Source organism: Panthera onca, chromosome Y, assembly GCF_046562875.1.
Source record: "Panthera onca isolate mPanOnc1 chromosome Y, mPanOnc1 haplotype 2, whole genome shotgun sequence".
Taxonomy (NCBI): Eukaryota; Metazoa; Chordata; class Mammalia; order Carnivora; family Felidae; genus Panthera; species Panthera onca.
The window spans coordinates 18,758,225-18,773,973 of record NC_138358.1 but is presented as its reverse complement, the minus strand read 5'-3'; the positions used below and the strand labels follow the sequence as shown (position 1 = coordinate 18,773,973).

At 38.9% G+C, this 15,749-nt stretch overlaps 1 protein-coding gene across 1 annotated transcript in view; it reads right to left on the bottom strand.

Annotated features, from left to right (window-relative positions):
• LOC145715077 (cullin-4B-like) overlaps nucleotides 1-15,749 on the bottom strand; it is a 137,911-nt gene that overhangs the window by 85,288 nt on the left and 36,874 nt on the right. The window contains 3 exon segments of the mRNA XM_081794660.1: nucleotides 1,632-1,742; nucleotides 2,213-2,317; nucleotides 3,116-3,308. Of these exon segments, the coding sequence (XP_081650786.1) occupies nucleotides 1,632-1,742; nucleotides 2,213-2,317; nucleotides 3,116-3,308 (409 nt within the window).

Below are 15,749 nucleotides of genomic sequence, written 5' to 3'. Positions count from 1 at the left end.
CAACACCAGAAAAACAGCTCAGTTAAAAAACAGGTAAAAGACAGGAATCTACATTTTTCCAAAGATGACATCCTTATGTCTAACATACACAGGAAAAGATGCTCAACATCACTCATCATCAGGTAAATACAAAGCAAGACCACAATGAGATACCACCTCACACCAGTCATAATAGCTAAAACTAACAACTAAAAAAAAAAACAAAACCCAGCAGGTATCGGTGAGGATGCAGAGAAAAGGGAACCCTCTCGCACTGCTCATGGGAATGCAAACTTGTGCAGTCTATCTGGAGACTAGTGTGGAAGTTCTCAAAAACTTCAAAACTGAACTGCCTTGATCCAGCAAGTGTACTAATAGGTTTTACCCAAAGGATACAAAACTACTGATTTGAATGGATACCTGAACCCCTATATTTATAGCATCACTATCAACAATAGCCAAATTATGGAAAGCATCCAAATGTCCACTGACAGATAAATGGATAAAGATCTCTCTCTCTCTCTCTCTCTCTCTCTCTCTCTCTCTCTCTCCCCCCCCCCCACCCCCTTCACGTGTGTGTGTGGGGGGGGTGGTCTGCAATCAAAATGAATGAAATTTTGCCATTTGCAGCAACATGTATGGAGCTAGAGTGGATTATGAAGTCAGAGAATGACAAATACTGTATAATTTCACTAGTGTGTGGAATTTAAGAAACACAACAGATAAACATAGAAGACGAAAAAAAAGACGGATGGCAAATCAGACTCTTCACTATAGAGAACACAATGATGGTTACCGGAAGGGGAGGTGGGTGCGAGATGGCTTAAATGGGTAATGGGGATTAAAAAGGACACTTATTTTGATGAGCCGTGGGTGTTGTATGGAAATTATGACTCACTAAATTGTACACCTGAAACTATTATTACACTGTATTTGAACTAACTGAAATTTAAATAAAAACCTGAAAAAAATACAAAGAAAAAAACAAAGAAATTAGTACTTCTACAACTTATTTCAAATTGTTTAAATAATCCTGCTTCCAGGGTACAAAACAGTTATCACAGACAAGGTCTCCAAGGTCACGCAAAATCTTACACCTATTAACTTTTCAGTTTAGCCTTTATGACAGCTCTTGTGTGTTCTTCTCTGATTATTCTGATTCCCCAGCGTTTCAAATTGCTAAACTCTTTCTAGCACGGACTAACTTCTGCTATCATCGTCAACATTTCTGTATCTCCACATTGTATTTCAATCATGCTTCCTTAAAGAAACTGTCCTCAATTTTCTGACTAGGTTAAATTGCCTTTTTATACATCTTCATGCTTCTCTTACTTTTTACTTATGTTTGTGAGATGATCCCACCTTATCCAGAGTTTAGCCAATATCCTAAATTTATAAATACAAATCTTAAAATAACCTGCCTGTGGGAACACATAAGGATGATGACAGAGCTGCCAAATGAGTGCATACACTTTTGGATAACCACATTAAATTAGTAGTTTGTAAAATGATGTGTAGAACAAGCTCTTACCAAATGAGAGGTAAACACTGAAATGAAATCATAGTTCTCCACCCAGATTCATGAAGCACAAAAGCCCCCCCCCCTCAAAAAATATGACTGAAACAAACAATATACCTGTCAAGACACACACCTTGTTTAAGTTTGCACAGCATTGACTTTTCTGCATCAACTGAAGCACTCTTATCAAGTAAGAGACGTTTTGCTAAATCTTTTTTGTAGAAGGCTTCAGAAACATCTTTCTCTGTGACATTTAAGGAAAAACACCTTAATGCCAAAGATGGAAAATGCAAAATGGCAGAAAATTAAATGAGACACTATATTCAATACATCTGAAAACAGCAAGTGAAACAGATGGTTACGTATTATCTGAATGCACTTATATAAAGTATCTCGGAACACTTAAGTTCATATAGAGAGCAGTCAAATTTTTGGTTTCCAGAAGCTGAAGGCAAGAAGGAAATGACAAATGACTGCTTAATGTGTATGGAGTTTATACTGAAATTTTTGAGATTAAGTAATTGTGATGGCTGCACAATCATGTGAACGTACTTATTGCCACTGAATTGTTAGCTTTTTAAAGTTATCAGTTTTACCACCAGAAAACATTATTTGAATTCAATTTAGGTTGGGATTTGCACTTAGTGCTTTATACTTCCCCAATGTTACCATTTTTTAAAACTTTTAAATAGACATTTAAACCAAATTACTCACCATGAATAAACCTAAATAAAATTACCACTTTAGCTAATAATTCTTCAAGTTCTTCATCCGTAGCTTCTTTGTTACCTGTACGGAGCTTTGAATCCACATACTTTGCTAAAATGTAAAAAAATAATTTTCTAAGTAATGCTATATTTTCAAATATGTATATGAACAAAAACCATTTATTCAAGCAAATACTTTCCCCCAGAGTGAGGTGCATTAATTTTCATGAAACAAAAAATGAATAAATGAGTTAACGGACAGATGAGTGGCAGAAAAAGATAAATTACTTCCTGTAAGTTCTACACTGATATTTTTATATTTCTATAACCTCAATGATCAAATATTACAATATAGTCATTTCCTCACTACCATGCCCCTAATCTATTTTTAAAAACAAAATATTGCGAGATATTGCATGAAACTGAGATTATATTAACCCCAAAGTCTTAAGGACTTATTAAATGTTGATTGTACTCATCTAAATAATTTATTGTTCTTGAAAAATCAAATTGATAATGTGTTTCAGGTTTCTTGAACAATCAAATTGATACTGTGTTTCAAGTTTTTATGTCAGCAAAAAGATATCCCTTATAATATAAAATCATTAGGTTTCATGAGAGTAAGGAAAGCTTTCATTTATTTTAAAATGAGTCTTATCTACTGATAAGAGAAACTGATAATTTTATAGGACGCTAAAGACACATGAGCTTCCAAAGGGCTGGGTTACTATTAAACAAAGGAACAAAGTCTTGTGAACGCTAAAGTTGAGAGAAATAGTTTATTACAAACATTGGTAGTCAATCTGGCAACATTATGACCAATCAGGAGGTCAAACTGAACTCTTGTTACATAATTTAAAACAACAAAATAAAAAATAAAATACATATTGCGTAAAATTGAAAACCATACCTAGAAGCTCAGCTGGTTTGTTAGGTCTTTTATTAATAAACGTTTCAAAAGCACCTTTCATAGCAACAATAATTTTCTCATTTTTCAGAAAAGACGCTTCAATAATAAAATCTATCTTATCTTTAAAATCCAGAAGCTCTTGCACCATTGTCTTATCTTTCGTAGGGTTAATAACTATGCTGCTACCAAATTTCTGGAAAATAAAAGTAAGTCAGGTTATTGTATTTACACAGCAAGTAAAACACCTTTAATAGAAAATTTTACATCATTTACAAGGAAATCTCAGAAATGCAAATATTCAGTAAATCTCAAAAGAAAAATTCATTTCTAGATAAAGACAAGATAATCTGGAAACGAAGCCAACATAAATACATGTAAATCAAAAGTTCATCTGAGTGGAGAATTATTTAGAAACATATCAGAAATGCAAGTCTATGGTGCCTAATAAATCAAAAAGGAGGGTGAGTGTATAGAGTAACAGGGACATATAGCAGAAGAAAAGTATCTGAAAATACACAAAACAAAAACCAAAAAAAAAAAAAAAAAAAAAAGAGGTAGAAAGGGAAGTGAAAGCGATCACCAAAAATGGATTGCATTAAAAGAATCATAAAGCTATCAAAACTTGTCAGTATCAAATTTTCCAAATTCTGGAATAAAATCAGGAACTTAAAACTAGGGAAAACACTTAATGAAGAAAGAAACTATGAAATAACACAACTTCTTGACATCTCACCTTCAACATCTAAATGTTCTTAGAGGCAGTTAAGAGAAGCAATTCAATGGATCCTCAATAGTAATAAACCCCATTATATGTGTGAAAGTCAAGAGGCAACAGGATAACCTCTTTAAAGTGCTGGGCGGAAAAACTGTCACCAAAAATTCTATATCTAGAAAAAACATTCTTTAATAGTGAAGAAAAATTAGGAAATAAGAAGATAAACAAATGCTGAGATAGTTCTTTGCTAGTAGACCTGCCCTCTAAGAAAAACTAATGGGATTTCTTAGTGTTGAAATAAAAGAACAACAGGTAATAGTTTGAAGACATATTAAAAATGAACAAAAACATTTGTAAATGTATTAGCACACATAAATATAAAGGCCAGTTTCTTCTAAGTATAGATTATAATTCCTTGTTACTATATATGATTTAGGAGACAAATGTATTAAGCAACGAACGTAAACCTATTTTCATAAACATGGATGTGTAGAGATTCAATGTGAGACAAAAGCATAAACATGAAGGAATGGAACTGTATACAGCAGAGTTTTTGCATACTACTGAACCTAAGTCATTATTATTTCAAACTATATATTTTTTTAGAGATTTTGATTATTTTTAATTTTTTTAACGTTTATTTATTTTTGAGACAGAGAGAGACAGAGCATGAACAGGGGAGGGGCAGAGAGAGAGGGAGACACAGAATCTGAAACAGGCTCCAGGCTCTGAGCTGTCAGCACAGAGCCCGATGCGGGGCTCGAACTCACGGACCGCGAGATCGTGACCTGAGCCGAAGTCGGCCGCTTAACCACGACTGAGCCACCCAGGCGCCCCAATTTCAAACTATATTTAATAAAAAAGATTCTCCTTACAATCCCCAAATCAATCAATAACAAAAGAATTTTAAAATACACAGACAATTAAATCAGAGATGAATCTAAGGAGTGCACTAGAAAAAGTCAGCAGTAAAATCAGGCTGTAATGAAAGAACTTTTATATACACATAAGACACATAAAAAGCAAACATTATAATGGCAGAAGGCCTTTCTTGTCAATAATTAAGTGTACATGGAATAAACTCCCCAGTTGAAAGGTAGATACTGGCGAAACAAATTTTGAAAACCTAATCTACTACTTGGACTCCCTTTTGATCCAAAGACACAAATAATATTCAAAGAAAAAGGAAGGAACAAGTCGTAATATCACACAAGTCGTAATAAAAGAGAGCTGCAGTGGCTATACCCCTATTAGACAAACTTGCCTTTGTTACAGTAGAAAAAGAAAAATATTATATTTTAAAAAGGGTCAGTTTAGAGGTGCTTGGCTGGCTTAGTCTGTAGAATACCTGACTCTTGACCTCAGGCTTTTAGTTCAAGCCCCACAATGAGTATAGAGATTACTTTTAAAAAAGAGTCAATTTGTCAAGAAATAGAACAATTTCTAAGATAGAGCTTTAAACCTTCTGAAGCAAAAATTCACACAAACGGGGGAGGAAGTTGTACAATAGTGGGATACTTTACTGGCCCGCTTTAATAAACTGATATAACAAGTGGACAAACATAAAGAAAAAATAGACAACAAAACAACATTTAAACTAGACCTAACAGATATATTAATAATCCACAGAACATCAGAATGTACATTTTTCTTAAATTCACCCAGAACACTCTCAGGATTTTAGGCCACACAACTATCTGCAATAAAATGTAAAAGATTAAAATCACACAAAGTATATTATCTCACCACAATGGGACAAAACCAGAAATGATTTTCAGAAAGAAAAAGTGGAAAATTGCAATTATGTGCAAATTAAACACATTCTTTAACAGCCAAACAAGTCACGTAGGAAATCAGAAAACAGACACAAATGAAAATTACAACACCATATACCAAAATTTATAAAACGATGCAAGAGAGAGAAATTTACATCCATATATGCTTACATGAGAAAGACCTCAAATCAAATCGCTAGCTTTACGGTTCAAGGAACCAGAAAAAGGAGAGAAAACTAAACAAAACTAGCATGGGAAGTACAGAAGAAACAAATCAAAAGATAAAATCAAGAAAATGAAAGGAAATGAAAACTGAAATGAAAAGTCAGGATCATAAAACCGAATGCTTCACAGCAAATATAAACAAAACTGATAAATGATAATGAAATCAGCAACACTCTGGAATAGGTGGTCCTGGACCCCGGTCTCTCCACATAAAAACATGGATTAACAAGCAACAGTCTAGTCTATTCTATAGAAAATTTTGAGAAGAAAACTTGGCAACACAAGAACACACTTTTGAAAACCCTAGAACCTCCTGGGTGAGTCTGAAGTGCTCCTTTCTAGAAGCACAAAAACTGGGAAAAGCTGCATCAAACAGTAATGTCAGCAATTTCACACTGACTATACATACATACTGTCCTCCCCCAGGCCGGAATAGTACCACACTGAGAGATGTACTCTGGACCTAGTTTTTCCAGTGGTAAAAAGATAGTTTAAGGCTGACACTTAGCTTTGCCAGTATTCATGGGTGGCCCCAGGAAGAAAACTACTGTGTAGGGAACACTGACAGACCACCTATGGTAAAGGCTGGACCATGTGTAAGCTAGTCACAAAGAAGGACACAGAGCTCACAATAATCAAAGGTCAGATTATGGCAGAGGCATTGCATCCCAGACAGCACCCACACAAGCAAATGCAACTGAGTAAGGAGTACAGCTGAGGTCACCAACCAGTGATTTGGTTTGGCTTGGAGCTGGGTCTGTGACCCTTCTGGGCAGAAAACCAGGCAAGCTGCCCACTGACCCACAGACTATAACTTGAAGCCCCAGTCATCCCGGAAACTTGACCATGTGGCACAGACTTTGACTCCGCCCAATCACAAAGCTAGCCACCAACCTAAATCTAACTATCTTATCTGGGAGACTGGTCAGCCACTCTGCTGAAAAACAACACACAGTGGCTCTGGTCTAATACTCCTCTCACCTAATGCAGTGCACAATCTGAAACACCACTTCAGCCAGGTAAAAGAGCTGGTGGTCCCACTCAACCAGTGGCAAAGGTAGAGAGCCCAGCGAATGGTCTTGCCTGACAATGGATTCCCACTTGGTGGCCTCTCCTGATCATGAAGCCCAGCATACAACGCTACGTAGCCGCACAGTAAATCCAATCCTGGCAAAGGAGCACATCCTGTCTTTCGCCTAACCACAGAGGCATCTCAGCAGCCCTCGGAATAGTCAATGGATGTGCCCTGATGCAAGTCCAGCCTGTCCTCAGTGTTGGTGGTAACCCTGCCTGAGCAGACACACCAGAAGTAGCCCTAATCACCCATCGATGTTCTACGCTGGCCTGTTCAGAAACCTCATATAGATGGACTGGTAAAAATCTTCCCACCAAAGTACACTTGTTAACCTTGTATGAGCTCATCACTTTCAAATACGCAGGTCTCACACACGACAATAAAAGAACAAGGAACAAGGGGCATGTGACAACACCACAGGAAGTTTTTAATGAAGTTGAATGAAAACAGGAAAAATTACATAAATGGGAGAATCAACACAAATAGAGAAATGATTTTAAAACCAAACTAGAACACCTAGAGCTAAGGAATGCAATTACTGCTTTGAAAAATTCAGCAGAGAGTTTAAACAACACATTCAATCAAGCATAAGAAACAATCTGTGAGAGTCCTGGGAAGATGGTGGAGTAGGAGGATCCCCAGCTCACCTCACCCCAAAGACACACCAAGAAAACAGCCACATCAGTGGAACTAATCTGAAAATTACACAAAGACTGGCATAAATATTTTCCAGTTTATCACAGATGAGGCCAAAGCAGAAAACATAGGAGAACGAAGACTTTATTAGGACCAAACCTCTGGTGAGACTAACCAAAAAATGGAAGAACACCATAAGCATGGAGAAGGAAGAAGAGCAGGCACATACTAGGCACCCACAGCACAGGAGACCTGCACTAGAAGATAACTCACTATAACTTGTAGCTTTGAAAGCCACTGGATCTCAACTTTTAGCTACTATGTACATGGGCTTAACTCCAGGTATTTTTAAAAATCAGTCGTCTCAGTTACAGGAGAGCCAGAAAGTAGCAATAAATTGAGTCTGCTGTGCCTTTGTGACTCAGCTGGTTGGGCATCTGACTCTTGATTTTGGCTTAGGCCATGATCTCTGAGGTCATGAGACTGAGTCCTGTGTCAGGCTCAGCACTAACTGTGGAGCCTGCTTAAATTCTCTCTCTTCCTCTGCTTCTCACCTCACTCATGCTCTCTTTTTCTCTAAGAAAGAAAGAAACTGAGTCTCTATCTTGAAGAGCAAGTATAAACAATAACCTGGATAAGATATAGCACAGAAGCAGGACTTCTGAAAGAGCCTGAGGTATATGTGAAGGAGATTTATTTACTAACCTCAGAATACGTCCTGGGAGTGGAGCAGAAATTTTAGGATGCTATGCCAGGAACGTAAGTGTTAACAGATGCCATTTCTTTCCCATTCCCCGGTCGAGATACACAGACATTTATAGGAACTAGTGTGAACACTCTGCACCTATCTTTCTATCAGAAAGAGTTCCCCTGCCTCCGAGGGAAAGAGTTCCCCTGCCATCTGGTTCCCCTGCTTCCAAGTTCCACTGTAGATCCACTCCATCCAACCTTCCTCACGTAGCAGGCATTCCTCCAAAGCAGCTCCTACACCAACACACCCTGTCTCATCCATGCAATGCAGCTAGATGAGCATCAAAGATGAGCATCAAACCATTTTGAACACCTACGGCATTGATCTGAGGATTAATGCAATAGTCTGCATAATTTGAGACAGAGGACTTAGCAGGTACATTGTATGGAGAGATTAACCAGCGGAGAGATGCCACAGAGTCTCCTATGTGGAAGGAAGGGAGAAAAGAGAAAAGGGGACAGCGTAGCATATCAGGATCATGCAAGAAAACCACCCCCACCCCCCCGCCCGAAAGTAGCTGAAGAGAAAAAAATGAGTGAAAAAACTCAGAGAGGACTGGACCAATATTCTGTTTCCCAAAACCACTGATGGAGAGAAATGAGAGGGTTTCAATACCACAGGATTCTATAAACAGTGGAGCACAGTGTCTGAGGTTTGAAGCTTAATACCTGGCAGTGCTCTGGTGAGAAAGTACCTGGCAGTGCTCTGGTGAGAACGTCCACGAGTAGACAGAGGGGTCTGATGGGTCCACGTGCCACACGGGGAAAAGTGGCACCCCTGCTTGGAGGACATTTGGTAGAAGCCATACAGCCTCCCCATAAGCAAAAGTCCCAGCAGACCCTGGAGAGCAGCCACATTTGCTGGTATTGGAACAAAGATACCAGAGTGCGGTGAAAACGGGCACCAGCTGTATGTTGTGAATATGCCATTAACTCTAAATATCCACTGCTGCACAATCACATGAGTGTCTTGTCATTGAGCCAGGGTACTGGCCATTGCTCAAAGGGAACTGCCCCAGAGAATCAGTACAAACAGACCCCAGAGCCACCAGGGTCTCTGAACTGTGGGGTTTTCAACACAGCCCCATCTGAGATAGAAGTCTGGAAGGAGACACCACCTGGCAGGCAGGTATCTTGGACCCAGAGTAGAGGTGGGGAGTGGACAAAAGCACCAGACAGAGGAAGGATGCTTGACTGTGGGATGTGAGAGCGTGAAGTTTGCCTTCCAGAGACTAGGCAACTGAATAAAGCCATTTTTCTCCTCTAGAGCATGTGAAAACTCACACACAGATCAAGCCCAGTAGGCTAAGCAGTGCCATCAAGTGGAGAACAGAGCTGTTATACCAAGCCCTGCTAACTGCTCTCCATATACATCCTCAAGAAGACCAGCACAAATTCCTTCTACCTTCTTATTAGACTACGGACTATAGTGTTCTGCACCAGGGAAACTAGATGTAACTTCATTCAGGTTTCTTGCTGTTTGCTGTTTCATTTATTTGTTGATTTTCTTTCCTTCTGTTTTTGTTTGTGTTATTTTTCTATTTCTATATCAGAAACAAGTTATTTTTTATTTTTAAAATTTTTATTCTACTCTATTATTTAATTTTTTTTTTAGTTTTTAATTTTTTAACTTTTTCCCTTTCTTTTTTTACTCTATCCTATTAAGCTTTCCTCAACAAGAAGACCAAAACACACCTAGGATCTAGATTCCTTTATTTATTTCGTGTTTAAATTTTTAATTTAAATTTTTTATTTTATTAAATTTTTTCTTCCTCTAAAATGACAAGACGCAGGAATTCACCCCCAAAAAAGAACAGGAAAAAAAAATGGTGGCAGGGATTTAATCAATACACGTATAAGTAAAATGTCTGAACTAGATTTTAAAATCATGATAATATGAATACGAGCTGAGTCGAAAAAAAAAACAAAAACAAACGCATAGAACACAGGACAATCCCTTAATGCAGAAATAAAAGAACTAAAACCTAGGCAGCCCAAAACTAAAAATTCGCTAACCAAGATGCAATCTCAAATGAATGCCGTGACAGCCGAGAATGGATGAAGCAAAACAGCATACAGAAGATAAAATTATGGAAAATAATTAAGCAGGGAAAAAAGGTAAACAAAACCAAAAGATCGCTACAAAGACTTGGAGAAACCAATAACTTATTAAGAAAGGAATGACATCTGAATCATAGGAGTCCCAGAAGATGAAGAGACAGGAAAATGGGCAGAAGGTTTATAGGAGCAAATTGTATCTGAACACTTCCCTAATCTGGAGGACAGACATAAAAATCCAAGAAGCACCAAGAACTCCCATTACATTCAAGGAAAACTGACCATTACAAATGCATATCATAGTCAAAATCACAAAATATAAGACAACAATTTGAAAGCAGCAAGGGGAAAAGTGTTTAACCTACATGGGAAGACATATCAGGTTCCCAGCAGGTATGTCACAGAAACATGGAAGACGAGAAACGAGTAAAAGGATACATTAAATGTGCTGAATACCAGATATTCTTTATACAGCAAAACTGTCATTCAGAATAGGAGAGATACAGAGTTTCCCATAAAAACAAAAACTTAAATGAGTTTGTGAACCACTAAATCAGCCCTGCAAGAAATTTTAAGGGGGACTCTGAATGGAGAAAAAACAAATCAAAACAAAATAAAAAGACCAAATCAACAAAGACTACAAAGGAACAGAGATCATCACAAAAATAACACTTCTATGAGTAACACAATGACACTAAATTGATACCTTTCAATAATTATTCTAGATGTAAATGGACCAAAATGCTCCAATAAAAACACGTATGCTATCAGAATGGATAAAAAAACAAGACCCATCTGTATACTGCCTACAAGAGACTCATTTTGCTCCTGAAGACACCTACACACTGAAAGAAGGGGACTGGAGAACCACGTATCAAGCTAATGGTCATTAAAAGAAAGCTGGAGTAGGCGTACTTATGTCAAACTAGATCTTAAAACAAAAACTATAAAAAGAGATGAAGTGAATTATAATTAAGGTACCATTCATCAAGAAGACCTAACAATTGTAAATATTTATGCCACCAGTGTGACAGCACCCAAATATGTAAATTTTAATTACAAATATAAGAAACTCGTTGAGAAAAGCACCGTAATTGGAGGGGATTTTAACACTCAACCTACATCAATGGACAGATGATCCAAGCAGAAAATGAAGGAAACAATGGCTTTGAATAACACACTGGGCTAGATGGACTTAACAGATACATTCAGAATATTTCATCCTAAAGGAGCAAAGTACACATTCTTTTCAAGTGCACATGGAACATTCTGTAGAACAGATTACATAATGGGTTACAAATCAGCCTTCATGAGATACAAAAAAAAAAAAAATACCGAGTTAAGACCATGCATATTTTTCAGATCCCAACAGTATGAAACACAAAATCCACCACAAGGAAAATTTGGTGCAACCACAAAACTTGGAGATTAAAGAACATCCTAAAGAATCAATGGCTTAGGGGAGGAGGGGACAACATGGTGGAGAAGTAGGCAGATCCATACTTCCTGCGACTCTCAAACAAAGAAGTGCACAAGCCGAGGGACTTTGAACACCAAAGCCTGGAGGAAAAGAGGCTGAATCTACCAGGAAGAAAATTTGAAAGTTGGAGAAAAACATGTGGGTGACTGTGAACTGAGGGAGATAAAAAAAAAAGCCCACGTGGGCATGGAGGGGAGGGACCCCCTTCTGCGGAGAGACAAAGGGAAAGGAAAGAGCAGCTAGGGAAGTGTAGGACCATATCCAGACAGGAGAAAGACCTCAGACTGAGATGGAGAGGGATCTGATCTCTAAATGTGGGGTTTTCTTCGGACTGGGTCTGGCTCCCTGTTCCCGGACAGGGGGAGGAGGGCAGCCAAGGCCTGGGTGTGGTGGTTAATCAGGGGCTCAGTCCCCAGCTGGGACCAAGTGGTTCCCTCCCTGGAGGGCTGAGCGATAGTACAAAGCCTGCCTGCAGCTGCCACCCCCAGGCTCAGTGGCTAGGCTGAGGACACAGTCTGCAGTAGGAAAAGGCGGCTGTCTCCCTGGAGTGCTGTGGTAAAGACAAAGCCTGCCTGTGTCTGCCTGAGTCTGCAAGGGCGGTGGCTCAGTCCGCAGTAGGAAAAAGCAGTCCTCCCTGAAGCGTGGCGGCACAAACCCAGCTGGAGCCACATATTGGAGCACACTGAGAGGCGCTTCCCCAGTGCCAGAGCGCAGGGAAGCAGGACTTTGAATCCTAGCCAAGCACAGGGTCGGGGGAGTTAGTGGAGCAAGAAGGACCGCCCCATCTATGCCAGCGGCACAGTAAGGAGGACTCAAACAAAGTCCACTGAGTCTGGTCCCTGGAGAAGAGACTGGGGGATTGCCATTCCCCACCCCCCCCCCCGCCCCGCCACCACCACCATCAAGGCAGGGCCTCAAGGATCACCCCTGGGGCCCACAGTGGAGGGAGCTGGGTCCCGATTATACCAAACCACACTCCTCAGCACTGGGTAACCACCAGAGCGGCACAGACCCTGTGGAAAACTCCCCCCGACAAGCACTTCAACACTGCCTGGATTAACTCTAGATCAATTCTGGGTATTTAAGATATATTCTCCCCCCACCTCCATTTCTCCTCCTTATCTCTTCCCTCCCCTAGGCTGGTTACTCTGTTTATTGGTTTGTCTAAACAGACATATTTAATCCATTGTCTTGATACATGTTCTACACCTCCTTCTTTACATTTCTTTCTCTCTCTCTGGAATAATCAAGCCATATAGTTTCTCTGTCTGGGTAACTATCTTCGTTTCGTTTCCCTGCCTCCTCCTTTATTTTCCTTTCTCTCTATGGATTAAGCCTTTTAGTCTCTCTGCCTAGTCAACGTTTAGTTTTTCTTCTTCCCACACTCCTATCATTTCTCTTCTTGTATGTGCTCTTCCATCATCAACGCCTCCACTCTCTAATTTAATTCTAGTGGGTCATTTTCAGTTTGTTTTTTCAGTCTTTAGTTTTTTGTTCTTATTTGTTTCTTTGTGCTGTTTGTTTGTTTCTTCTGTGCTTGAGTGGTTTTGTCTCCTGTTTGTCTGTTTTCCTTTATAGGTTACTCAAAGGAACAAATCAAAGCACGCCTGGTGTAGGGTTTAAAATATCACTATCAGTAGGGTAATAAAATAACCAAAGTCACAACAACACAGAGCGAGTAACAATCTCCAGAAAACACCTCCTGAAGGGCCAGACCCTGGACAGTGTATGACCCTCCTTTAACATAGCAGTGCTCGCAGGTGCAGAGCACACAACAAGCTTTTAAAATGCATAAGGGACAGTAAAATACCCCAAATGAGGAAACAGAAGAATTCTCCTAAAAAGATATTCCTGGAGGTAGAGACGGCTAATGAATTGATCAAAACCGACTTAAGCAACATAACTGAACAAGAATTTAGAATAACAGTCATAAATATTGCTAGCTTGAAAAGAGCAGAGAAGACAGCAGAGAATCTATTGTTACAGAGATCAAGGGACTAAAATATAGTCATGAGGAATTAAAAATGCTCTAAATGAAGTGTAAAACACAAGGGAGGCAGCCACAGAGCAGACTGAAGACAGAGGGGAGAAAAGGGGAAGTAGAAGATAAAATTATGGAAAAGGAGAAAGTTGAGAAAAAGAGAGAGAGAGAAAAAATCCAGGATTATGAGGGGAGAATTAGAGAACTAAGTGATGCAATCAAATGGAACAATAGCCATATCATAGGAATTCCAGAAGAAGAAGAAGAGAGAGAAAGGGGCTGAAGGTGTCCTTGAACAAATCATAGCTGAGGCTTCCTTGATCGGGGGAAGGAAACAGGCATTGAAATCCAACAGGCACAGAGAACCCACTTCAGACATAACTTAAATTGATCTTCTGCGCAACATATCACAGTAAAACTGGCAAAATACAAGGATAAAGAGAAAATTCGGAAAGCAGCTAGGAATAAACATGCTCTAACATATAAAGAGAGACCGATAAAACTCGTGACTGATCTGTCTACCGAAACTTGGCAGGCCAGAAAGGAATGGCAGGAAATCTTCAATGTGATGAACAGAAAAAAATATGCAGCCAAGAATCTTTATCCAGAAAGTCTGTCACTCAGAATAGAAGGAGATATAAAGGTTTTCCCAAACAAACAAACAAAAAATGAAGGAATGCATCACCACTAAACCAGCCCTACAAGAGATCCTAAGGGGGAGTCGGTAAGTGAAATGTGGCAAGGACCACAAAGGACCAGAGACTCCACCACAAGCATGAAACCTACCAGTAACACAATGACTCTAAACCCGTATCTTTCAAAAATAACACTGAATGTATGGAAAAACACAGGGTATCAGAATGGATAAAAAAAAAACAAAAACCAACAAGACCCATCTATTTGCTATCTACAAGAGACTCATTTTAGGCCTGAGGACACCTTCAGATTGAAGTGACATTGAAAGATGGAGAACTATCATGCTACTGGAAGTCAAAAGAAAGCATGAGTAGCCATACTTATATCAGAAAAACTAGACATTAAATTGAAACCTGCAAGAAGAGATGAAGAAGGGCATTATATAATAATTACAGGGTCTATACATAAGGAAGACCTAACAATTGTAAATGTCTATGCACCAAATTCTGGAGCCCCCAAGTATCTAAAACAATGAATCACAAACATAAGCAAGCTTATTGATAAGAATGTGATAATGGCAGGGGGATTTTAATACCCCACATACAACAATGGATTGATCATCTACACAGGATCAGAAAGAAAAAAGGGCCCTGAATGATACATTGAATCAGATGGACTTGACAGATATATTTAGAACTCTGCATTCCAAAGCAACAGAATATACTTTTTTCTCGAGTGCACATGGAACTTTCTCCAAGATACATCACATACTGGGTCACAACACAGTCCTTAGTAAGTATAAAGATCATACCATGCACACTTTCAGATCATAATGCTAGGAAACTTGAAATCAACCATAAGAAAAAGTCTGGAAAACCTGCAAAAGCATGGAGGTTAAAGAACACCCTACTAAAGAATGAATGGGTCAACCAGGCAATTAGAGAAGGAACTGAAAAATATACGGAAACAAATGAAAATGAAAATACAACAATCAAAATGCTTTGGGATGCAGTGAAGGCAGTCCTGAGAGGAAAATACATTGCAATCCAGGCCTCTCGCAAGAAACAGGAAAAATCCCAAATACAAAATCTAACAGCATACCTCAAGAAACAAGAAGCAGAACAGCAAAGGCACTCCAAACCCCGCAGAAGAGGAGACATAATAAATATCAGAGCAGAAATAAACAATATAGAATCTAAAAAAACTGTAGAGCAGATCAATGCAAACAAGAGTTGGTTTTTTTTGGAAAAATAAACAAAACTGATAAACCTCTAGCCAGGCTTCTCAAAAAGAAAAGGGAGAC